Source organism: Crinia signifera, chromosome 5 (assembly GCF_055691185.1).
Source record: "Crinia signifera chromosome 5, ASM5569118v1, whole genome shotgun sequence".
NCBI classification, from domain to species: domain Eukaryota; kingdom Metazoa; phylum Chordata; class Amphibia; order Anura; family Myobatrachidae; genus Crinia; species Crinia signifera.
This window is the reverse complement of record NC_139221.1, coordinates 168,525,010-168,552,692: the sequence shown is the minus strand read 5'-3', so window position 1 is coordinate 168,552,692 and position 27,683 is coordinate 168,525,010. Positions and strand designations below refer to the sequence as shown.

Sequence of the window (27,683 nt, the reverse complement as noted above, 5' to 3'; positions counted from 1 at the left end):
AAACAAAATTACTCACCCAAATCTAATTCTCTCTGCACATGTTACATCTGCCCCACCCGCAGTGCATATGGTTTTGTCCATCTAAATAGGATTTTATCAGAAAGAGTGAACAAAAATAACCCCCTATGTTCCTAAGATGAAAGAATGAGGATTTTATTGTCGCTGATATCTGATGTGTAAGTGCTAAGCCACTATCCATCACAAAGCCAAGATTCTGCACATGATCAGTGTTTTGTAATTCTGTACCCCCAAGCAGTGTTCCCTCTAAGCTGTGCGCACGTGCGCGCGCACACAACTCGATGAGCGTGCGCACAGACTTTACAACAGAGCGCACAAAGCAGCAGTGGTCCCTTTTTGCAGTTGTGGACTCAATTAATGTGTGTTTCACCCATTAACTACATTGTGTGCTGTGTTTTGAATGATTAAATGTTTAATATCATTTTGAAGTAAAGTTAACACAAATGCTGAACGTCATTTTCCAGTTATATATAAGTGACGCACAAAAATTAAAATTTCCTTCCAAAGTTGCACAGCCAAAATCTTTTGCCGCACACAGTCTTCGTAAAATTAGAGGGAACATTGCCCCCAAGTGTCAGTCCAGTTGTCTATGTTGCAGTCCTGTCCTTTGATGTTGAGGTTTAATCATAAGGACCTCTGAATTAGCAGGATTCAGTCTCAGCCAACTGGCACTTAGTCACTCATGTATGTATTGTACACAATGAGCACACCATGAAAGAAATGCAGTATAGTGCACTCCCATCCAGGGGCGGATTGGTGACTAAAACCGGCCCGGGAGAAATCCCACAGCTGCCGGGGGGGGGGGGGGGGGGAGAGGGGGGTTTGCTATGGGGTTGATATTGCCGCTGGGGGGGGTGTTTTGGGCACTATCGGGTTGCCGCGAGGTGATGGGGGGAGTTGCGTTTGGGTTGCTATCAGGGTTTTTAGAGGGGGGGTTCTCTCCACTTGCAGCAGCTCCGGCAGTGGTAGGGAGGACAGCACAGCTCCATCCAGCTCCGTGGCCCAGGAATGTGGCAGCCAGTCAGGGGGGGACGCGGCCAAATCTGGGCCGGCCCACCGAGAAATAGCACAGTTTCCCGGTGGCCCAATCCGCTCCTGCTCCCATCTCTTGAGATCTTAGACAGCCACACTGCCACACAGTATTTCTGATACATCACACTCACTGGACTGCCATACAGGATCTCTAACATTAGATAATTTCTCCCCACTAAGGATTTTTCTTGTCCAGGATCTAATAAAGGGCCCCGCTCTAGGCAAATACAGAAGAGGCTGCCCCCCTCCCTTCCTCCTCTCCCCCTCCCCATAATATGATGCCCTCAATTCTCCAAAAATAATTCCCTCCCCCACTAATATGCACCAGACCAGACAGCTCCCACTGTCGGTCCCCGTATTAAAAAAGTGCTACCTAAAGTACAGCAGCATAAGTAGAATGGAGTGAGGATGGTCCAGGCACGTAAGATGCTGCAGCACAGGCAGTGCTCAGCAGCGATAATGACTAAATCTGTCATTGCTGCACTGCAGACTGTCTGCAGCAGTGAGTGGGTGAGTGCAAACACAATTACGGTGCCGGCATCAGACACAGCCGCACTGCTGCAGGATCGTACAGTTTAAAAAAAAAAGAAACCTAATTAATCTATTGTGCGTGCGCTGTGCCCACCCTAACCCCCCAGGACCCAGTGCTCCAGGCTGCAGGCTGATCAGCCTATTGGTTGGTCAGGCCCTGTCCTTGTCCATTGTAAAGGCTTATCTTTATTTTACAGTCCAGCCTTCATCGTCCAATACAATGATAAAGGGTCTCTCCTCTATTAAGGGAAATCACTCTATTTATGGCTATTCACATCAGGGGAAATTACTCTAAACAGACATATCCCACACTCTTCTAAGCTATGCCTAATAGTGAAAAAGGTGCTTTTCACAGTGGGGGTGTATACCATACTTGCCTACCTGAATGCTTTGTTCCTGGACTTCCCTGGTAATGTATGATTGCTGTCACCTGTGTTGAAACACCTTTCTTATCAATTAACTAGCTCCCCACAGGTGATGGAAATCATACATTACCAGGGAAGTCCAAGAGCAGAGCATTTTCTTGCTCATGGAGAGGGTCAGGTAGGCAAGTATGGTATATAGCTGTTACTATCCAGTGCATACCTCCCAACATGACCCTCTCCAGGAGGGACACAATGCTCTGCTCCTGGACTTTCCTCTGAATGCATGGTTTCCATCACCTGTACTGAAACACCTTTTGTTATCAATGAACCAGTTTAAAACAAGTGATGGCAATCGTGAATTAAGAGGGAAGTCCAGAAGCGGAGCATTGTGTCCCTCCTGGAGAGGGGCATGTTGGGAGGTATGCAGTGTAAGGAAGTTTAACCGGACCTTATGTTCAGACTCTGACACACTTAAGGCCTGGCCAATCACATAAACAATCTCCCATGGAAAGCACTTTCAATTTAACAAGGTATGGCTACAAACTATGCCATACCTCCCAACTGTCACGATTTCCGCGGGAACGTCCCGATATTCGGGGACGTTCCCGCGTCCCGCCCGGGGCCGCCATTGTCCCGCGGTGGGGGGGACAGTTGGGAGCCCCCCCAGATTGCCGAGAATAGATGCTGTGCGCATGCGCACAGCATCTATTCAGCGACGACGAGCGGCGAAAACGGGGCGTGGCCGGAGTTCGCGTCACCCTGTGAGGCCACGCCCCCTTTTCTCGAGGCCACGCCCCCTTTTCGGGCGCCGCGCGAACGTCCCGACCTCCCAACTTCAAAAGTTGGGAGGTATGCTATGCACTGAATTCAATCTTAACTAGGGTTCATTCTAGTTCCTGTTTCATGCCTGCGTTGTCGCTGTCTGCTGTGGTGTTTCTAGCACAGGTCTGGTTTGCATATCAGTGCTGAAATAAAGACCACACTGTGCTAGAAACACCACAGTAGACAGCGAAACCCCAGGCAGGAAACAGGAACCTCATGAGTTTTCAAATATAGCAGGTGCTAGAATGAACACTACTTAACTGCCTTCTTAAAAATAAAATAATCATATCTTATTACTTTTATTACAACTTGTAAAAATACATTGATGATCTCCAAAAAGACTTCAACCTGAGCAAGCCACCAATGACACACAAAGGCAGTAGACCAGGGCAGGGATACACAGAGTAGTATTAAGATAACAACTCTTACTTTGTATCCACAATTGATCACGGCATCCCGACACAAGCCGACCTTCGTTCTTTGTGTGTCAATGTTGGGTTGATCTCAGTGGGACCTCCAGATGATTATCTAAACATTTTATAATAACTTGTGGATATGATTATTTGGTACCTATATGTTAGTTGGGTGCCCACTATAGTTAGTACGCTTATACCCCCACTATCCATGTCGGCATGGAGTTGATTTTATATAGTGTGGCGAGCACAGCGAGCCACCGAGCCCGAAGCGTGGCGAGCCCCGCAAGGGGACGCGGAAAACTAAGCGAATAGCTTAGTGGGCACCCAACTAACATATAAGTACCGATTATTTACCTTTTTTCTGTATGCTACCTAACCACAATCTATGATTTACTGTTGAGCTGGTTCAACTTCTTTAATTTCTATAAAAAATCAGATTTCTATTGAAATATGAACACCGCTTTTAAAGTGACAAATGTGACAGATTATTTTTAGTTTAGAACAAAAGAACACATCAGCTTCCATATTTTTCTATTAAATTTTCCATATCATGATCCATGTCATTAATATGTGTGTGTGTGGGAAGGGGGGGGGGGTTTGACATGTAGTTTATGGTTAAACAAGCGGACTCTTAAAGCAGTGTTATTGTGTATGACTAACCAGCCAAAATAACATTATATGCCTCACTCAACAGACTAAAGCTACACACATTTGATGATATACTAAACAATATGCACGAGAACGATCAGTCATAATTACGTTTTGGTGTGTAGTGTGACCATCTAGTGTCTATATGCACTATGTCATTAACGATGCACACTCCTGTGAGTTTCTACTGATTTTTGAACCTTTTTCATCTGTACATGCATCTCAATCTGAGGTGGTCATCAGAGAAAGCAGACTACTGAAATGTGCCCACTATATATAATTTGTAAAATTGCTCAATATGTATGTACTATTTTGTTTGTCTAGGGCTTCAAGGGAAATCACACACAACATTGCATTTTTTGCAATGTTGTCTAGTGGGCACTAGCTCATATGAATGAAAAGGGTCTAGAGCAGATATTGGAGATATGAACTGCAGTTCCATAGCACATCTGTCCTCTTAGGATGTATATGACTGTGATATACTTCCATTCAGCAAGCTTCAGAAAACATGATTTCCAGCACTTATGTTTAATAGGCAAAGCCATCATTTGCCAATAAAAGTCTATGGAAAAAATCACTGTAGAGGGAGGCCTGAAATATGCATATGGAGTTCAGCTCTTAAACACGGAATTGAATACATTGGCAGGACAGCTCTAGATTTTAAGAATAGTCCTAACTGGTAAATAATCCTTCATATTAATATTATTAGTATATGGGAGTCACAAAACGGGGAGCGACGAATGTCATCTTTTCTGTGTCTCTTCACCAGCAGCAGGTGTGTCTTGCTGCATTATCTCAATCTCCTGCCAGTCTGGCAGTCATTGCAGCATTCTTATGTTTGCAAACTCCTGGGTTTACGTTCATTCCCGGAGCTGGGCGCAGCGATGTTATGGTGGAGCAGCTGACTGCTTTGGATCCAATCCAAACCCACTCCACTTTCAGTCAATCACCATGGCCAATCATGTAAAAGCCAGGGGTATAAGTTCAGTCTCCAAGCACTATGGACTCGACAATGCTTTATTGTACCAAACCTGCTAGCAGTCTGCTAAACCTTGCTCCTTGTTACTAAAGTGCTAATTCCAGCTGTAACATTGCCTGGCTTCCCTGTTCCACTGCTAATCAATGGTCCACTTTAGTGTTCCCAGACAGCTATCCTGTCTCACCCTGGTAATTTGCACCATTTAGCTTTTCTTGCTATCCCCAGTTGCTCTCCAGCTCTGCTCATCGGTCAATCAAGGTTGTTCTGCTGTCTCCAGTTCCCCTCATTTGTCAATCCTGGCGTCCTACTGTTTCCAGCTCTGCTCATCAGTCAATCCCAGGGTCCTGCTGTCTCCAGCTCTGCTCTTCGGTCAATCCCAGAGTCCTGCTGTCTCCAGCTCTGCTCTTCGGTCAATACAGATGTCCTGCTGTCTCCAGCTTGGTCAATCCCAGTGTCCTTTTGACTTCAGCTCTGCTCATCAGTCAATTTCGGTGTCCTCCTGACTCCAGTTCTGCTCATTGATCAATATCAGTGTACTGTTGTCTCCAGCTTTGCTCATTGGTCAATCTCGGTGTCCTGTTGTCTCCAGCTCTGTTTATTAGTCAATCCCAGTGTCCGCAGATAGCTGTCCTGTCTCGCTGTTCATTCCTGCTGTCCAGTTCAACCCCAGTAATTTGCACCATTTGGCTGCCCTGGATATCCTGAGTAACTCTCCAGCTCTGCTCATCCATTAATCTTGGTTTCTTGCTGTCTCCAGCTCTGCTTATTTGTCAATAACGGTGTTCTACAGTCTACAGCTCTGCTCATCGGTCAATCCTGGTGACCTGCTGTTTCCAGTTCTGTTTATCTGTCAATCCTGGTGTCCTGCCGTTTCCAGCTCTGCTCATCGGTCAATCTCAGTGTCCCCAGATAGTGTAGCTATCTTGTCTCACCTGCTGTGCATTGCTGCTGTCCAGTTCAACCCAGTAATTTGCACCATTTGGCTTCCCTGTCTATTCTGAGTTGCTGTCCAGTTCTGCTCATCGGTTAATATCAGTGTCCTGCTGTCTCCATCTTTACTCATTGGTCAATCCTGGTTTCCTTCTGTCAACAGCTCTGTTCATTGGTCAATCCCGGTGTCCTGCTGTCTCCAGCTTTGCTCATTGGTCAATCCTGGTGTCCTGCTGTATCAAGCTCTGCTCATTGGTCAATCCTGAAGTCCTGCTCTCTCCAGCTCTGCTCATAAGTCAATGCTGGTGTCCTGTTCTTCATCTCTGCTCATTGTCAATCCTGGTATTTTGCTGTCTCCAACTCTGCTCATGGGTCAATCCCAGTGTCATTTTGACTCTAGCTCTGCTCATGTGTCAATCCCAGTGTCCTGCGGTCTCTGGCTCTGCTCATTTGTCAATCACAGTGTCCTGTTGTCTTTTGTTCTTTTTATTGGTCAATCCCAGTGTCCCCAGATAGCTGTCCTATCTCACTTGCTGTGCAACCTGCTATCCAGTTCAACCCCAGTAATTTGCACCATTTGGCTTCCCTGGCTACCCATAGTAAATCTCCAGCTCCGCTCATCGGTTAATCTCGGTGTCTTGCTGTCTCCAGCTCTGCTCTTCAGTCAATACAGATGTCCTGCTGTCTCCAGGTCTACTCATTGGTCAATCCTGGAATCCTGCTATTTTCAACTCTGCTCATTGGTCAATCTCAATGTCCTGCTGTAAACAACTCTACTCATCGGTCAATCCCGGTGTCCTCCCGACTCCAGTTCTGCTCATCGGTCAATATCAGTGTACTGTTGTCTCCAGCTCTGCTCATTGGTCAATCCAGGTGTCCTGTTCTGCATAACTGTTTCAGGCTTTGCTGCATCATACAAGGTACTCTTTATGTATTACGTGGCTGACCTACATTCTCTCATTCCACCATCATTGTTGCAGTGTACAGTATTTCAGTAAGTGGCTGTCCTGCATCCTCTCAGTCCACCACCATTGTTACAGTGTATTAAGTGGCTGACCTGCATCCTCTCAGTCCGCCACCATTGTTACAGTGTATTCAATGGCATTGCATGCATGCAGGGGATCTCGTGTGTGAGTTGAGAGACGGGTGGGCATGTGGGCGGCATTTCAATGACTTGCAAAGCTGTGAAATTCGCAGCTTTGCGAGTCAACCAGAATAGAGCCCAAAGCCTGAAACTCCTTCTAGCCAATCAGCATGGGTGTGGCATGTACACATAAACTGCTGGCTTTCACTTTCAAGTTTCGTTTAAATTCAAGGTTAATTGTATTTTCTTCTCCTAACTTGAACCAATTAATGTATTGCATTGTCATGGGTTTGGTGTTTAATACAAATACAAATCTTGCTGAAAGAATAGTAGTCATTGTTTCCAGGCCATAAATAACAAGCAAAATAATTAATGGATACCAGAATGCTATATAGCTGAGGAGACTACAGATTACAACTCCGATTTCCCGATTCTACTGTCTCTCATTATTTATGGAATGTTTTAACTGACTAGCTTTAGATGCTAGCACAAACAGCATCATACATTGCTGATGTTTTTTAATCAGCATCTGAAATGATGTGACATTATTTCACAGATGATAAAGACAAAAAAGTGTAACATTTAAATATAGTACAGCTATAGATCAGTAAAAGAAAAGTCATGATTACTCTTTTGAATTACAATTCCTCCACGGCACACTGTCTTTAGGTTTAATATATATATGGCCATTTACAGTATATGAATGGATATAGATCTTTTGGTCGACCCAAGAAAGGTCGACACTCCTTAGGTCAACACTAGATGGTCAACAGGGACTGAAGGTCGTCAGGTTCCCTAGGTTGACCGGCAGAAGGTCAACAATGCAGAAGGTTGACAAATATTTTGTTGTACTTCTTAGTTGTATTTCAGCATATAAGCTCCTTCATTTTATTGCAGTAGGTACTCCATATGTGGATTGCAATAGGTACTATTTACAGTAGTATGGAAGATATAAAAAAAGAGAAGAGGACATCATAGTTTACCATGTGTCATATGTGGCAATCAAACTTAAGGTGCCCATACACTGAACAATTTAACAGGCATAGGTGTGCGCCACCCATTTTCTGGGGGTGCACCATTGGAGGGGCGTGTCCATCACCGCCTACTGAGCATCAATGCAAACTAAATAGTAGGGGACTTAATTATGTATACGGACTTCAGAATGAATCATACCCCGCCACACACATACTGGAAACAGGGACCGTCAGCGCCGAAAGCGCTGCAAAAATTTACACTGTGAGGGCCGTTACACATAATGCCATGCAAATAATTCCACATACAGTAATTCCCATTACACATAATGCCACACACCATAATGCCCATCACACATAATGCCACACACAGTAATGCCCATTACACATAATGCCACACACAGTAATGCCAATTTCACATAATGCCACACATCGTGATGCCCATTATACATTATGCCACACACTTTGATGCCCATTACACATAATGCCACACGCCATAATGCCCATTACATATTATACCACACACCGTAATGGCTATTACATATGATGCCACATAAGTGTTGCTTACCTACATGTTAATTGCTAGGCCCTTCATGCTGGATGCCATGGAGGATTACATGCCCAAATGGCTCAGTGGGACTGTGGGACAGGGCTGGAGCCTGGAGCACAGTAGCACTGCACTTGCCATTGACTTAATGGAGCAGCAGACTGGTTACACTGGGAGTGGCTGAACACATCCCATAACTCCCTCCCTCCCTGCCCCCTCCTCATATCTCACATCACCAATCTTTGCTGGTCCACTTCTGATATGCACATTTCGGTAGTGGGGCAGGATGAGGTGACTCGGAGGTTTTCTGCGGCGGGTGGCTGGCTCCGGTCTCTTTTCTGCAGCCTGCGCAGGCCAGGTGCAGGTTGAACAATTATAGACCGCATTAAAGTCAGCCATCCCCTACCCCTGATCACTTGTGGTTTAAAGTCCCATAAAGGGATGTGTTAGAAAAAAAAACACATTTTAAGGGCTACCATGTGTACACATATTGTGATGGTACAGCTTATTTCTTCCCCTGGCAGTGTGCCCTGTCATATCCCCACTACCAGGACAAACACCAATGCTCAGATAAAATCGTCCCCTCTAGAAATGCAGTGTTTGCCCCTGATTTGTGTTATGACACAGTCCAGTGGGCAGCAACAGCAGGAGGACTCCTGTTACTATCGCACATACAGCAGCAGCAGTTGTGGGGATGGAGCAGCTGCAGACTTGCAGAGTCAGGAAGTGTTGCCATGGAGACCCAGCAGCAGGCCCCGCATCAGCCGCTGACGCCACAGCTACCGTCCCCCCGCACATCACGTCCCCCTTCCCCCTTTCTCCCTCTGTGCTTCTGTGTGCAGCTCTGGTGCCGGCTCTGTTTCATGAACACCACAGCCGGTGTTAGGAGCTGGGGTTGTGACGGTGTAGCCGCGTCCATGGCCTTGCGTGCCGAACTTTAATAAAAAAAAAAAAAGACAGAAAAGTCAGCAGTCGTGCACCCCCTGTGTGCACGCCTATGTTAACAGGTGCGATGTGATGCGCACTACCATGCACATCACATGGCACAGCATAAAAAGTATGTGCTGCACATACTTTTTGTACTAGATTGCATCTTATTGCATTGCAAAACATATACAATGCAATGCAAAACATATACAATGCCCAACTTACATACGATAATTGTACTGTGTATGGGCACTTTTACATTTTGGATGCAATAAATTCACTTTGTACAAACTCACACCATTGTCTTACAGTGGTTGTGAGAACAATAATGTTACTAGTGTTTAGGACTAATGACTAGAGCTTATTCTACTTTCTCCAATTTGTAAAATTCGGTAGTTGCTCCCAAAATGAGTAAGTTGAATTAATAGTACATCGTTTTTTGCTGAAATATTAGAGATATTTCCAATTATACCCATTTCAAGCAGAGTAGCCCCAAACTTCCGCATTTTACTCTGCATTTTCAGTGCTGGGTTATTTTGCCTGACCCCAAATTACTGGTAAATTGCTGAATAACACAGGTATTTCTACTGTGTGAAAGCTTCAACCTGGGTTGTAATTCCCATGGCTACAACCCTGCTTTTCTTCCCGCACTTTCTGGTTGACCAGGACTGGATTAAGCCTTCGGGGGGGACTGGGTCATTTTATACAGGGGGCTCTCTCCCTCTTGTCATTACTGACTGCAAACTGCACAGGAGCTTATTAGTGATGAGCGGTTCGGATTCCGTGGAATCTGAACTGCTCCGAACATCGTCGCCCGATGGCCTGTGAGCCGCGCTCGCAAGTTTCCGGCTTTGGAAACCCAAGCGTGGCTGAACGCAGGAATCTGGCATCGGATTCTCGCGAGACGCTGAGTCTATAAAATCTCAGCGTCCTGAGAATTTAGCACCATTTCACACTCACGCTTTCAGCTGCGCACAGCTCTGCTTGTGCCCGGCGGGTCTAGATTCGCAGGAGCCTGGGGTGTTGAACTTGAATCATCAATCACCTGTCACATCAATCATTAGTGTGCAGAGGGGTGTTGTGCAGAGGGGTGCAGACAGAGGGGTGTTGTGCAGTGCAGACTGCAGAGGGGTTTGTGCTGTGCAGACTTAGAGGGATGTTGTGCAGTGCAGACTAGAGGGGTTTGTGCAGTGTGTAGAGGAGAGTTGTGCTGTGCAGAGGGGTTTGTGGCAGTGCAGTGCAGACTCAGCAGTGGAGTTTGTGCAGTGCATAGGGGTTTGTGTGCTGGGTTATATATTAATATATAATAAATTATATTGTAGTAATTGTACTGGTCGTGTGTTAGGCAGGCTGTCAGTGTAGTGGGGTACACAGACAGGCTGTCAGTCAGCTTTTCATTGTTAATTTTTTTTTCACTGTGGTGTGTGGTCACTGTGGTGTGCTACACTGCAATCCAATATATCATACATATATACTACTGTCAGAAGCAGAACAAATTCTGTGTGTGATTGTTCTGCCTCCACGGTCCACGACCACGCAGTGTTACCCACGCCCGTCCATAACAAAAAAAAGACATTTTGCTGTTCTTTATTTTTTTTGCTGTATACTGCACCCCAATAACGCCACAAGTTTTGTGTGTGATTGTTCTGCGTCCATGCAGTGTTATACAAACTGCGCATTAAAAAGGAAAAATAAAAAAATAAAACAATTTTGCTCTTCTTTATTCTTTGTGTGTACTGCACCCCAATACACTCATTCTGATACTAAACACACCGATTGGAGTATAAAACTTATCCGGCGCTCTGTCGCAAATTCATCCACTGAAAAAGTTTCATTCAGCAAACACTCCACATATATATAAAGAAAATATCTCATGGTATAGTACAACATGTATATTTAATCGACATAAAACAATCAACATGGATGTTATCCATTAGATGTCAGCATGACAAGTGGGTAATTACCAGAGGTGGGAGAACTGCAGACGTACAGTTCAACAGCGCATTTGTTATTTGTATGGAGTCGGGATACCGGTTCTCCTTTCTCCTCTCGTACGCCGTTCTGCTCTCCCAATCGCCTGGGCTCCCCTTTCTGTCAGCTGTAACGAACACAGGTGCGGGCTCTACTGACGTGTTTCTTCCCTGTCCGGGGACTTTATCAAGGTGTGCCTACCGCCCGCTTGATTAGGCTTTTTAAATCGCTCTTGTCCAATCCTAGAGAACTCTGGCAGCCCGGTTGGATTCCTAGACAAACATTACTACAAGTCCCATATGTCACGCTAGCAGTAGCACCAACTGGAGTGTAACAGAGGCTAGGTGCCTTGATGTAAGGTTTTTGCATAGACGACAGAAGGAAGGGATGCAATCGGATAAAAGAAAACCAGTTTTAATAAAGATACTGCGATACAGAAGATGAACTGTGGCACAAAGGTAATACTGAAGATATGAAATAACCAGAGTCAATGATATATAAAACTTATTGTAAAGTTCGTAGTGGATGGATAACGAGGTTGAAAACTGTAGATTTGAAGAATAAACGTAAACTTGAATAGTTGATTTGAAGGATTTACTTGAAGAGATGATTGAATTGAAGATTGAATGATTGAATGAAAGATTGGATGATTGAATGGTTGAACGAATGGACAATTGGACGATTGGACGATTGGGTGATTGGATGGTTGGATGATTGGACGATTGGGTGATTGGATGATTGGAAGATTGGATGGTTGATAGGATGAATCCGGGAAGTATTGCAGCAGGCCTGAGTAGCTGTGACCAGGGAGAGTTGCAGTGGAAGTAACCGTCAGGTGAGGAAAGGGTGATCCCCTTTGGGGGGCTAACCTTGTCCGGAACGTAGAGGCGGCAGCAGGGTTCTGCAGGTGGATGGTCTTCACAGCAGGAGAGCAGGAGTGGATTCAGTCTGGAGATAGCTGACAGGCAGCAGCGCTTTCAGCAGGAGTGGGAGTCAGATGCCTAGGGAAAGGACATCATTGTACTGACTGACTGTTTGGCCCAGCTGGTCAGTATTTAAAAGGAGAGCTGCACTGTAATTGGCTGAATGTAATTGGTAGTGCAGCCTGGTTGAAGAAACCAACAAGATGGCCGCCGCCAGGGAAGGCGACAGGTTTCAGAACCAGGAAGTGTGTGCAGTACACTCCAGGCAGCGTGTCCAGCAAGGCCCAGGCAGAGTTCACAGCATCATAGCGCCTCAGTGTGGGAGGCATGGGTGGCAGACATGGTGGTCGTGACACCATAATCCTCTCCGTGGCTGCAGGCTTCCTGCTGCTGGAGTTATCACGTGATTCCAGCGTTCAGGGTTGTCATGACACTCGAACACCAGAGAACAGTCAAAGCGTTGAGTGTCTCTCTCATAAATGATTCTATAGATTGTCCAATGACCCTCCTCTCTTGATCGGTTCTCAAAGATGTTCTTTAGGTAATAAAGACAATGTATCAATTTTCTGCAACTTCCAGTTTAACATTATTAAAAGGTTATATTTAAAAACTACATTTACAACTGTTCATACTTCCTCATCATCATGACTATAACAAGGTGCTAGATTGATAAAGTGCTAGAGAGATAAAGTGCTAGAGAGATAAAGTGCTAGAGAGATAAAGTGCTACAAGGTAGACAAAGTGTTATTTAGTGATTTCAAAGGAACCATTTTATCTCGAAATCTGCAATGAGTCCCCCAGGCATAAGGGTCCCCAATTCATAGATGGTTTTCATCTCAGCCCTTGCTAAAGCTGATTTCAATACCCTTTGTCTCATACTTCTTTTTATATGTCTAATACCACAAAAGGCTTTTATTCCATATGTACAACTCCCATGGTGCACTCTGATATCCTTCAATGTTTCTTAAGGCTTTGTTCTAGATTTTTGTATTGGCTATTAAATGTCGTTACAAATGCCCATTGAAATGCATCTGTAGTCCTATTTTGACCTTTATCACTTTTTTTTAGGTTTTAGCAGTGTTTCCCTATCCAAATCTGCAACTTTGTTATTTGCTATGGTCAATTGGTCTTTATTGTAACCTGAAGCTTCAAATTTGTATTCCATCTCTATTGATTGTGTTTCATACACTTCCTTCTTCGTACAATTTCGTCTCAACCTCAATTGGCCCTCAGGTATCGATTTTAGCCAATTGGGATGATAACAACGCATGGCATTGATATAGGCACTTGAGTCTGTTGGTTTACTAAAATTTTGTTTACATATTTTATTGAAAATGTATTGAAAATTCGATGTTCAATGAATTATTGTTCAGGTATTCATAAATTTTTTTTTAAAATCTCCTCTCCTCTCCAAATAAAAAATACATTGTCTATGTATCTTTTCCAGGACACCAGGTTTGCTCCAAATGGGCATTGGTTCCAGATGTATTCATTTTCCCAATGCCCCATAAAAATATTTGCGTAACTTGGAGCGAACCTGGTGCCCATCGCTGTGCCAACGTTCTGCATAAAAAACTCATCATTAAAAGCATAATAATTGTGTTCTAAAATAAATAAAACCCCTCTGATCAGCAGTGTTTGTAAATCCTCGTTCAAATTACTCGAGGCTAAAATATCCATTAGGGCTTTGACCCCATCCACGTGTCTGATGATCGTGTAAAGCAACCTAACATCTGCTGTTACTAAAATGAGGCCTTCTTCCCAGACCATTTAGCATGTCCCTAGTGTCTTTTAGATGAGATTGTTTTTTTTGGACTAGGGGTTGCAAATAATAGTCGATAAATTCAGAAAGGTTGGCCGTAGCTGATCCTATTCCCGATATAATCGGTCAGCCTGGGGGGTTTAGAGCAGGCATGTCCAACCTGCGGCCCTCCAGATGTGCTAAAACTACACATCCCAGCATGCCTTGCCACAATTTGGCTATTAGGGAATGCTAGAATGATGGCAATGCATGCTGGGATGTGTAGTTTTAGCACATCTGGAGGGCCGCAGGTTGGAAATGCCTGGTTTAGAGGATCCTTATGTATTTTGGGGGAGGATATAAAGGACCGGAGTATAAGGTTCCTCATTAATCAGAAATTTATATTCCTTATCATTAATTGTGTCTTTATTTCTAAACACCATTAACAGTTCTTTTAGTTCCTCCACTATTTTTTCCGTGGGATAATTTCTTAATTTTCTATATGTAATTTCATCCTCTAGTTGTTTATATACTTCATTGTTATAGTTTTCTTTCTTCATTAGCACTTTTCCCCCCTCCCCCTTGTATGCTGGTTTAATTACTATACCATCATTCTCTTTCAGAGATTTTAGTGCCATATGTTCTTTATACATTAAATTATAATTTCTTGTTTTACTATCCATTTCCTTTATATCATCTCCTACTAGTTTTAGGAATGTTTCGATATAATTACCCTTCATATGCATTGGGAAAAATACAGACTTTGGCTTGAAAGGGGTGTCGTTTTCCTCAGGAACAGCCGGTAAATCTCCATTTATGAAGAATTTCTTCAAACATAATTTACGGACAAATTTATTGAGATCTACATAGGTGGTAAATTTATTCAACGGTAGGGCAGGATCATATTTTAAGCCTTTTTCGAAGACTGCAATTTCTGCTTTTTCCAGCAAATGACTGCTAAGGTTAAATATTTTTAATTTTCCTTGAATGTTTTTATCCCCATTAGCTATAGTAGTTTCCTTCTTTTTCTTATTCTTAGATCTCTTTTTCTTTCTCCGTTTTTTCTTTTTAGTTCCTCCTCTACATCCCCTCGTTTTTTCTTTTCTGACTATGGTCTTTGTGGGGAATGTCCTTGTTTGTACAAAAAAGATGGTGATAAGGGTTCCCTATAATTATTGAGAGCCTCAAATCTGTTCCTTAACCCCCGTCTTGTTTGTATATGGGGTTGATCCCTGTTGTATTTCGAGCTATCCCGATCCTGTTGGTATTTATATTTTTCTTTATTATGGCCTCTCTTATTTGGCCTTGAGGATTGTATTCTTCTTACATTTCTGTATGGGATATCCTGCTCTGGACTTCCCTTTCTTCTTGAAACTTCTTCCCCTATATTGGGATAGTAATCCCTATCTATTCTACCAAAGTCTAACCTCCTAGAAACTGGTTCGTAGTTGGGTACTTTTCTCTGAGGAGTATAATTCCTTCTTTCTGTAGTGTATCTTTGTTCATGATTTCTTTTATTTCGTCTATGAGGTGGTATCCATTTTTCACTTTTATTTTTATTTTCTTCTACTCTTTCATACCTTTTCAGTATAAATTCTCTTTTTCTTATGGATTGTTTAAATTCCTATCTTTCTGTGGTTTCTGTGGATTTTTTTGTGAAATTTTTTTGTGCGTTGTTGTATTTTCGCAAATTACCTCCTGATCGGATGTTAACTCCTCCTCCCTATCAATTTTCTTATTCCTGTTGAATTTACGCACTTTGCACTCAATCAATTGTTTTTCATTTCTCTTTAGTAACGATATTTAATAGCCAATACAAAAATCTAGAACAAAGCATTAAGAAACATTGGGGGATCTTAAGAAAAGATCCGGTAATAGGCGGATTAATACCAGAAGCTCGCAAATGCATCTACCGCAGAGCACCTACTATTAGAAACCAATTGGTTAAAAGTGTATTAGCAACCAAAAAACAAATTACAACCATTAAATCTAAAGGTTTTTTTTCGCTGTGGATTATGTATAGCCTGCAGACATGTAAAAGAAAGCATAAACAAAATTAGTGAGGTAGAAATTAACACCACTAAGTTTAAAATTAATGACTTCATTACCTGTAATAGTAGTAGTGTTATATATGTGATAGAGTGCACTCGCAACCTGTGGTATATAGGTAGGACATCTAGACCTTTAAAACGCGTCTAGGGGAACATCTGAGAAATATCAAAAAAGGTGTAAAAACCCATGCTCTTTCAGAGCATTTCAGAGTGCACCATGGGAGTTGTACATCTGGAATAAAAGCCTTTTGTGGTATTAGACATATAAAAAGAAGTATGAGACAAAGGGACTTGAAATCAGCTTTAGCGAGGGCTGAGATTAAAACCATCTATGAATTGGGGGCCCTTATGCCTGGGGGACTCTACGGAGATTTCAAGATAAAATGGTTCCTTTGAAATCACTAAATAACACTTTGTCTACCTTGTAGCACTGTACCACTCTAGCACTTTATCTCTCTACACTTTATCTCTCTAGCGCTTTATCTCTCTCGCACTTTATTAATCTAGCACCTTGTTATAGTCATGATGATGATGATGAAGTATGAACAGTTTTAAAAGTAGTTTTTAAGGTACTTGTTTCCTAGCACGGTGCCCCTCGCATCGCATACCATAAGGCATATGATGGAATGCATTGCCATGTTACGCGATGGCAGCCGATGTTATACAATTTTAAATCATATACCATCGCATTGTATGCCATTGTATGCCATATACAATGGTATACGATTTAAAATTCTATAAGCACCCCCACTATCCACGCCAACCAGAAGCGTGGCGAGAGCAGTGGTATGCGTCCTCTGACCTTTTCATACCCCCACTATCCACGTCAGCGTGGAGTTGATTTTATATAGTGTGGCGAGCGCAGCGAGCCACCGAGCCCGAAGCGCGGCGAGCAGAGTGAGCCCCGCGAGGGGACACGTAAAACATGTAAAGTAATACGCGTCCCCTCGTGGGGCTCGCTGCGCTCGCCACACTTCGGGTTCGGTGGCTCCCTAATATATATTAAAAAGCCTAATCAAGCGGGCGGTAGGCACACCTTGATAATGTCCCCGGACGTGGAAGAAACGCATTGGTGAAGCCCTCACCTGTGTTCATTGCAGCTTGCAGAGGAGCCCAGGCGATTGGGATAGAAGATCAGCATGCGAGAGGAGAACCGGTATCCTGACTCCATACAAATAACAAATGCGCTTGTTGAACTGTACGTCTGCAGTTCTCCCACCTCTGGTAATTACCCACTTGTCATGCTGACATCAATGTCGATTGTTTTATGTCGATTAAATATTCATGTTGTACTATACCATGAGATATTTTCTTTATATTCCCTACATGTGGAGTGTTTGCTGAATGAAACTTTTTCAGCGGATGAATTTGCGACAGAGGGCAGGATAAGTTTTATACTCCAATCCGTGTGTGTTTGGTATTCTGGTGAAGGTCTCAAGGAGAGCCTTGTTCTGGGAGTTAAAATCAATTGGGCTGCTCTATTTGCGCACATTTTCCTTCTGACACTTGTATATATTGGTTACCATTCTGATACTGTCAGAAGTTCCTTGTTTTGTTAATAACAAGCCAGCTTGCTACATACCTTGGCTTAAATTGAATGAAAACAACATTGTGAGCTGTAAAGTGGTCAAAATTGTCTGGAAAGGTCTGGAACTTAATGTCATTGAGGTTAATATTAACCCTAGGGACAAAAAAAAAAGGCAAAAATTACGCAGTTTGGGTGTTTTTTGGACCATTTTAGAAAAAGATCCCAAAGCCTTTCACCACTGTTTGATAAAGCCAAATCCACATCCCGGCGACGAATCCAAATCCAAATCTTCGGCCCCACTCATCTCTACTTATTATACTGTCAAAACTCAGAGTAAAGGCAGTATAAACCTAAAGTCAGGGCTGCTGACAAGGGGTAGTATGGGGACAACTGTCCCAGAGGGTTAGGGCCCGCCCCAGGCCACTCTACCCCCCCCCATCACCCCCCTGCCTCTTCAGTACATAGCCACTGGGCCTAAACCTCTAGTCGGCAGCCTCCATCCTTCCTCACAGCGGCAGGCTGGCCTGAGTGCGACCTTAAAACAAGCAGTGCAGTGGGTAACAGGACAGACAGGAGCCCAACAGAAAGCCCACACAAGTGTAGCATGACGTGATGACATTGTGTACCAGCCGGAGCCCTGAGAACGAGGAGCTGGTGCCACTGGTGTCACAACAAGGGAGGGAGTGAGAAACTGAGTGGTACAGCCTGCCAGTGACTGGGATCCAGCATCCGGATCAGCGTTTTGCCGCCCCAGTCTGCCCGAGGAACAGGTAAATAGATAATTAGAGTGTAATCATGGAGGGTGAAGAAGGGAGGGAGGGAGGGGGCCCTGCTGTTTTTGTTAGTGCCAGGCCCCAACATTTGTGATGGCATCACTGCCTAAAGTTTAGAGCTGCAAAAATAGCAGATGCAGACAACTGGCAATATTAGCTGGCATGTAGATCATACATATGTATAATGTAATTGACTAGATCAAATAAACTAGGAGGCAAGTTCAAATGTAAGGACAAGTTATTAAGCGAAGAAAGGAACATCATTGCTGAGTGAGTACATGTAAACTCCATGGGTAAGTGTGCTAGTCAGGGCATCTGGATTATGAGAGAGTTGTACCCATAATATATGTGGTCGACAACTGGATGTGGTCAGAAAGAATAGGGAAAAATTACATGGGAGAGGAGTATGTACAAACCTGCTGGTATTAGATGTCTTGAAGGATCTAGACTGTACAACAGGCTGATCCCAGCATGAGTACACTACAGTAGCTAGTGGCAGTATAGAAATATTTTAGCGGGGTAAGCAACCGTGAGTAAACTAACTGTAGTTTAATTTGTTTTACCTCTTTCTGATCAGGCAGTTTGGCATTCAATTCAGCTTGCTATGATACAGTTGCTACTGTACAGATGGAGCTGCTCCTGGCGATATGAAATCGCCATCCGCCACAAGGCGGTGTGTGAGTATCTCATGCCCATCCGTCAGAGCCCTCCACCGACCTCTGCATCTCCCCACCACAGGCTCCAGCTATCCCTGATCCGTGCCTGTCTCCCTGAAGCAGAGACGGCAGGAAAAGCGCTCCCCGCCGTCGTGCTAATCATGTGAGACACTCGTGTGTCCCTGTCACATGGAGTGCCTCTCCGCCAGCCTGCGCCAGTTAAGGGAATATTGCGATTGCCTGCGCTGGCTGAGAGGCACTCCATCTGCATATGTGCACTTCAAGGCCAATTAGTGGTTTAGTGTCCAATGTTGCTGAGTGGCAAAGCATACAGATACAAGTGTAGGTGGTAGGAGTCTAGCTAGGAGACGATAGTCCCTGAACGCTAGTCCATTCACATAGAATGCACTCTTTGTGAATCTGACCAAGCATTTTTTTTGCACCCCAAATTATGCGCACAAATAAAGTGGAAGCAAAAATAAATATATACATATTTTAATGTACAATAAAAAAACACTTTTACAAAAACTTTTACACCTGAGTGGGTTCCGAACCCCAGATACCACACTTAGCATGCTGTAGCCTTACATGCTAGGCAACAATGGATAGTGTCGTTTTTTTTACCACTTACCAATTAGGCAGTTTAGCTTTCAATGCAGCTTGGGGACATACTGTACCGTACAATACTGTATAGTAACAGCAGAAATTAAAGCATGAGTGATAAGATACATGTGAGGGAGCCTTGAGCGTGACATCATTAAGACCCGCGCAATTATGGAAAATAATCCGATTTACAGATCTTCGCAGAGGGGGGCGGCCTAAAATGACGCGATTATGACACTTTAGTCCCGCCCCCTCATCGGAGATTGCGGATCAGGTTATTTAAACGGCACATCAGGGGGGGGGGTAGCCGCAATCAGGGAGAGGGGGGGCATTCCGGGAGGGTAGGCAACCCTGATGTAAGGCAACCTTCAGCCCTTCATTCATGTGGAAGGCAGACAGTACTGTACTGTGTATGTTTACATTTAAAGTTACTCTACGTGATCTGTATTCAGCAATCCTGTATCCCAGCACTCACTGTAAATCATATTACTTCATTAAACATACAGAAAAACATACCTCCCAACTGTCCTGCTTACCGCGGGAACGTCACGATATTCGGGGACGTTCCCGCGTCTTGCCCGGGGCTGCCATTGTCCCACGGTGGGGAGGGACAGTTGGGAGTCCCCCCCCAGCCTGCCAAGAATAGACGAGCGGCGGAAAACAGGGGCGCGGCCAGAGGACGCATCATCCCGTGAGGCCACGCCCCCTTTTCGCGAGGCAAAGCCACCTTTTCGGGAGTGCGCACGGCTGTGCCGCGTGAGAGTCACGACCTCCCAACTTCAAAAGTTGGGAGGTATGGAAAAATAGTTCTTGAACTATGTGACTTTGGAAACCTCATGCATGCCAATGGTGATTTTCAAAAGCGACATCTGGTGGATGAACATAAGCTTTACACTCATACAGCACATTAGCCATGTTGTGCAATGCTTTGCCATGCTGCGACACGCCTCATCTATCTGTAAATAGCACAAGAATGTTGTCAGAAGTGTAACGTATGCTGAAAAGTATGTTGTCCAATGTGATAAACCATACAGGTGTCATTTGGATAACATCACTTGTTGGTTACAATTTTACCACCAGGATCCTTGTAAAAACATTGAACATAACACATAATAGTGGCTACAATCACAGCTACATAGGATGTTTTAGAGTGTTACAAATAATGAAATAAGCTTCTTTGGTTTGAACTATAAACCCTAATAATGTGGTCAAACTGAACTTTTTTTTGATGTATGCCGCAATCCTTGCTGCAATCCAGTCTCCAAATTCATAAAGGCTCACAAAGTTAATATAGGTAATGCATTGTCCATAGAAGCCTATGGTCTCCTTAATGAAGAGTTCCCCTGAGCAACAAGCAGAAGTGTACATGCATGCACAGTGCACAGTAAAACTCCCGGGTGATAAACTCGGAAGTCCTTGCATCTTAAGGGACAGCTGTTATCAGCAGAGATGCCCTTAGCATTTGTAATCACATTTATTCAGGGTGTTAATAAACGCTACTATGCATGCGATAATTGGCAGGACATATTTCATGCAGTATATGATGCATGATACATTCGGCCCTGTACAAGCCAAGAAGGATGGCATTTTGGTAGCCAGTTTATGATGCAGAATATTAAGGCCCATCCATGAGTGGCACCTATGATAATAAAAAAAACAGTGTAAGGAGCCATTATACACAAGTTTTTTTTCTCACAATGCCATATTATTATTTGAGCTCTTACAATTATCAATGCAATCATTGAATATATATATATATATATATATATATATATATATATATATATATATATATATATATATAATGTGCATAACAGATTGTATTGTCATAATTCACAGAATCATTGCATACAGTACAGGTACATACATGTAAAATGTCTTTCTTGCAGGTTGGCAAAGACGAGACGTGTGTTTCAGATTTCATTAAGAGTCCGAGTCTGCAGGACACTAATGTAAGGTCTGTCATTGATTGCTCATTGCATTTTGCCCTTTGTGAATGGAACAGTCTCATGTTTTTCTAAATGCTCATTGTTCTATTCTTTACACATTTATTCACAACTAAAATTCATATGTATACTCTATCTATCTATCTATCTATCTATCTATCTATCTATCTATCTATCTATCTATCTATCTATCTATCTACATTGAATGTAGACCGGCACTCTGTTCTGCAGTCCCCTATTCAGGAGAGACATTGATGGTTGGGATGCCCATCTGTATGTAGTAAATAGTGGACAGATGTTTCCTAGTATGAACGCAGGCTTGCACTCCACGGACTTAGGTTGATGACAATCAAAGATTTATTGTGACATCGGTGTAATCAATGTTTCAAAGCCTAAATGGCTTTTTCATCAGGATACACAATCAAAGAATAAGTGTACAAAGCTTACCTATATACTGTGCATCTAATAGGTGACAACAGGATTCAGCGGCTGGGACGCTGTTCTGTCGGGTGTGGGGCGCCCATGGATGACGTCACTAGCCCCTGTGTCGTGCTGAGAGGCATCATGGGGATTGTAGTCATGCTGTGTAGTCCATTACTCCGCATGGAAATTGGCAACTCTGCTGTGTATACACGTTTCCAGGGTCCCTCCTCCGGCAGATGAATCTGTAAGAATACAATAGAGAAAACAGTGTGCTTAAAACTTGTGCAAACTTTTAGGGGAGACCGCTTAACTGATCTCCAATATTGTGCAAAAAGTGTAAAAAATCTATGAATATACTAAAAGATGATCCTAAAAAGAGTTAATAATAAAATGTTTAAGCGTTTAAGATCACAGACGATGTGAACATCACTAGTAACCAGGACACACTGAGTCGGGAATTGGACAAAGTCGTGGAGAAATTTGAAGAACGTGGTTATAAAATGTCTACTCTATTACAACAAAAGGAGATTCTACAAATGCCTAGAGCACAACTATTAAAACCCAGACCACAAAAAACAAAACAGAACCGTATTCCATTAGTGTCGGAATTTACAGTGGCTACATCGATACTCCCGAGGGCAACAAAAGCCCTATGGTCCATTATAAGAAGCGATCCAGACCTTCCAGGGTTCAAACCCCTGGACCCAATGGTCAGTTATAAGAGGGGCAGCATATTAAAGGATATTCTGGTTAAGAACAATATTACTGGACTATGCAACCAGAATAAAAATACACAGAGAAAGCTACTAGGTTGCTACAGGTGTTTATCGTGTACTACGTGTAATTTTCTACAACGAGGTTAAAAATTCAGACATCCGCATATAAATAAAGAATTTCAGATCAAAAATGTGGTCCTTGCACAAGCAGGTTCGTCGTATACATAATCTGGTGCCCGTGTAATTTACATTATGTTGGCCAAACTACAAGAATGTTCAAAGAGAGAATGGCCATGCACCGGTCCTCAATCAAGGCAGAGCTACTGGGGAAACCGATGGGCCAGGCTGTTGCTAGGCATTTTAGAGAAGCAAACCACACTATGGAGGACTTGCAATACAAAATCATAGATCACATCTGGCCCCTATCCGTGGTGGAGATAGAGCAAAAATGTTAATTCAACGGGAGACAAGATGGATTTACCTGCTGGATACAGTGTCACCAAAAGGGTTAAATAAAAAACCATCATTCAATTGTTTTTGGGTCCACATAGGGATATATCTGACCTTTAGAAGCAGCAACTAGAGTATCAATAGCCAGTAATATAAAGAGTATATAGAATGTACCAGTGCCTATGCTGTTATCTTAAACATTTTATTATTAACTCTTTTTAGGATCATCTTTTAGTATATTAATAGATTTTTTACACTTTTTGCACAATATTGGAGATCAGTTAAGCGGTCTCTCCTAAAAGTTTGCACATGTTTTAAGCACACTGTTTTCTCTATTGTATTCTGACAGATTCATCTGCCGGAGGAGGGACCCTGGAAATGTGTATACACAGCAGAGTTGCCAATTTCCATGCATTGTCCGCAGAGCCAGATTAAGGTCTAAATGGGCCTAGAGCTGGATGATCAAGGGCCTATTATGCGCAATAATAGGGGTTGTGGCCAGCACCTAATAATGTGGGGGGCGTGACCAGTGTTCTGGTTGGGTAGTCTGCTCATGGGTGTGTCTATTTGTGTAAATACTTTCAACTAATTATATATACCTGGAAAAGGCAGAGGGCTGGCATAAGAAAAATGCAGGGAGATATATTGGCGGGTGCACTCCAAAGGTACACCCGCAGGATGTCAATGTACTAAGATACTTGCGGGGTGAGACGGCACTGCAGTCATTAAAAAAAATACTGAAAGCCGAAACTTTGTAGACAATTTCAGCACCTTTTATGTGGTCACCTAAGTTTACCACACCATATACCCCTTATACAAATCATCCAACACAATAGTAACCCCCTTATACTGTACTTGCCTCTATTACATTATGCCACATGGAATGAGCCAAAATTCACACAATGGCACACAGATTGAGTCACAATTCACGTTATGCCACACAGATTAAGGCAAAATTCACATTGTGACACATGGATTGCACCAAAATACACACTACACCAGGCATATCCAAACAGTGGCCCTCCAGCTGTTGTGAAACTACACGTCCCAGCATGCCTTGACATAGTTTTAGCATTCCCTAATAGCAAAACTGTGGCAATGCATGATGGGACTTGTAGTTTCACAACAGCTAGAGGGCCATAGTTTGGACATGCCTGCACTATACCAAACAGATTAAGCAATAATGCACAATATGCTTCATAAATAGGGGCATTGGCAGGCATTAAAAATTTACACCATAATGCCCATTACATGTTAAGACACACACCATAATCTCCATAACGTATTTTGCCAAACACCATAATGCCTATTAAAATGTATGCTACATACTGTAAGTGTTGCTTACCTACATGTTCATTGCCAGGGGTTCAATGTTCATTGCCAGGGGTTCCATGCTCATTGCCAGGGGTTCCATGCTTGTTGCCATGTGGGATTACATGCTCATTGCCAAGGGGGAATACATGCTCGTGGTAACTGGGGGACAGCCGCCGCTGGACAGAAATGACAGCCATTGACAGCCGGGCAGAGAGCAGGGGGCTGCCCGGCTGTATTCAGAGCACTGCTATTTGAAATAATACCCCTTTCACAGCAGAAAATGCAGGGATTTACCCGGGAATATGGTCACAGTATCATGCAGGGACATTCCGGGACTGGCCTCACTAGTCCCTGCCAGGGGCTGGCTGGCAACTTTTAGCCTGGGGGGCAAGTACAGAGCACTGGCCCATAAGTAACAGCGCATCGTTAAATTTAGGTTTTGCGGTTTAAAAATATGTATTAATAAAAAAAAAACAACAATGATAGGACACCACATGCTGCTCCCCTGTATAATATCAGGACACCACAGGCTACTCCCCCTGTCTTATAATACAGACCACAGGCTGCTCCCCTGTATAATAATAGGACCCCCACAGGGTGCTTCTCCTGTATAATAATAGGACCCCCACAGGCTGCTACTCCTGTATAATATAAGTACACCACAGGCTGCTCCCCTTCTATAATAGGCCATCTCCCCTTCTCCCCCCCCCCACTCTCCCTCTCTCCCCTTCTCCCCCTCTCTCTCTGTCTCCCTCCCCTTCTCCCCTCTCTCTCTCTCTCCTCCCATCACTCTCTCCATGCCCCCTCTCTCCATGTTCCATCCACATCCCCCCTCTCTCTTCATATCTCCATCTCTCTCCATGTGGCCTTTCTCATATGTGTAAAGGTCTGAATATTTGGAACTTTTATATGCAGCATGTTTTCTTTTTTTACATTTGTATTAAGTTAAAAACAATTAAATAAAATTATAGCCTGACTCCAGAGTGCACCACCCCCTTTAACACAAACTCAGCTGCTGTACACAGGTATACAGGAGCCAAACCATTTTAGTGTTGACTTTGCTTTTATTTATTTATACTGTGTATATATATATATATATATATATATATATATATATATATGTTTGTAGATAAACACCTGCAAAAATGAAAGATGGCACTCCAGAGGGACTGAGGTGAAAAAAGCTTTATAGTTTGTGCATAAAGAAATGCGCCAACGTTTTCACTCCACCTTTTTGCCTTGAAAACGGGGTGTGCCAGCCCCGAAACGTTGGTGCATTTCTTTATGCACAAACTATAATGTTTTTTTCACCTCAGTCCCTCTGGAGTGCCATCTTTCATTTTTGCAAATATATATATCCTCCATCCTTTTTGGAGGCACCTGGACAATTACAAATCCATTGAAGGAGTGCCGGATCACTCAAAACTATATATAGTTTTGTGTGATCCGGCACTCCAGTCGGTGAATTGCATCAGGGTATGCCACAATAAAGTGGTGGGATTATCTGGTGGGGGCACCAACAAAAATCTTGCCTAGGGCATCCAAATACTTAGGGCCGGCTCTGGCCACACCTCAGGAGTGGACAGGTGATAACAATAATCATCTATGGCGGTTAGTTTGGTATTTGGCCCTGCTTTTGCCTTAAGCGTCCCAAAACCTCCTGTTATAGAGGAGCAGCCTGCATTGTTCTCCTGTTATAGAGGATCAGCCTGCGTTGTCCACCTGTTATAGAGGACCGGCCTGCGTTGTCCTCCTGTTATAGAGGAGCAGCCTGCGTTGTCCTCCTGTTATAGAGGAGCAGCCTGCGTTGTCCTGTTAAAGAGGAGGAGCAGCCTGAGGTGTCCTCCTGTTATAGAGGAGGAGCAGCCTGAGGTGTCCTCCTGTTACTATAGAGGAGGAGCAGTCTGTGGTGTCCTCCTGTTATAGAGGAGCAGCCTGCGTTGTCCTCCTGTTATAGAGGAGCAGCCTGCGTTGTCCTCCTGTTATAGAGGAGGAGCAGCCTGAGGTGTCCTCCTGTTATAGAGGAGGAGCAGCCTGAGGTGTCCTCCTGTTATAGAGGAGGAGCAGCCTGAGGTGTCCTCCTGTTGTTATAGAGGAGGAGCAGCCTGTGATGTCCTCCTGTTACTATAGAGGAGGAGCAGTCTGTGGTGTCCTCCAGTTATAGAGGAGCAGCCTGCGTTGTCCTCCTGTTATAGAGGAGCAGCCTGCGTTGTCCTGTTATAGAGGAGGAGCAGCCTGAGGTGTCCTCCTGTTATAGAGGAGGAGCAGCCTGAGGTGTCCTCCTGTTATAGAGGAGGAGCAGCCTGAGGTGTGCTCCTGTTGTTATAGAGGAGGAGCAGCCTGTGATGTCCTCCTGTTATTATAGAGGAGGAGCAGTCTGTGGTGTCCTCCAGTTATAGAGGAGCAGCCTGCGTTGTCCTCCTGTTATAGAGGAGCAGCCTGCGTTGTCCTGTTATAGAGGAGGAGCAGCCTGAGGTGTCCTCCTGTTATAGAGGAGGAGCAGCCTGAGGTGTCCTCCTGTTATAGAGGAGGAGCAGCCTGAGGTGTCCTCCTGTTGTTATAGAGGAGGAGCAGCCTGTGATGTCCTCCTGTTATTATAGAGGAGGAGCAGTCTGTGGTGTCCTCCTGTTATAGAGGGACAGCCTGTGGTATCCTTCTGTTATTATGAATGGGGTGTTGTTGTTGTTGTTATTATTATAGAGGAGGAGCAGCCTGCGGTTTCCTGCTATTATTATTATACAGGGGGAAAAGTTTTTTTTTTCTTTTCCAGCCCTCAGCCCCCCCCCCTATTAAAAAGTTAATCGTTTTGTACCTTTACATAATGTTCAGCGTTATGTGAACTTTTGTGAAAAAAAAAATATCTTGGCACATTTTTTTTTTTTGCATTTTTTTCTTCATTATTTTGATACGTAAAAGTTACAATAAAGTATCTATGGTATAATCAACTCCAGGCCTAATCTTTTTTTTATGAATCCATATTTTTTAAATGAAAAACCTCCATTTAACAATGCGCTCTTACTTGTGGGCCAGTGCTCTGGACTTGCCCCCCAGGCTAAAAGTTGCCAGCCAGCCCCTGATAATAGGGGATGTACTAAAAGGAATGACAGTGGAATGACACTATAGGCTGCTCCCCTTCTATAATAGGACACACCAGGCTGCTCCCCCTGCCTTCTAACAATAACAGGACCCCACAGGCTGCTCCCCTGTCTAATAACAGGACCCCACAGTCTGCTCCCCCTGTATAATAAAAATACATCACAGGCTGCTCCCCCTGTATAACATGACCCCACAGGCTGCTCCCCCTGTATAATATTAATA

General features: G+C 43.7%; 1 protein-coding gene across 2 annotated transcripts in view; it reads left to right on the top strand.

Annotated features, from left to right (window-relative positions):
- Positions 1 to 27,683, top strand: part of LOC146080710 (band 4.1-like protein 4B) — a 189,813-nt gene that overhangs the window by 18,306 nt on the left and 143,824 nt on the right. Inside the window, exon 3 of one of the 2 annotated variants that reach the window (XM_083188267.1) lies at positions 21,406 to 21,468. The exons of the other annotated variant lie outside the window; for it this stretch is intronic. Within the exon in view, the coding sequence (XP_083044393.1) occupies positions 21,406 to 21,468 (63 nt within the window). The remainder of the gene's footprint in view (positions 1 to 21,405; positions 21,469 to 27,683) is intronic. 2 annotated transcript variants of the gene reach the window in all.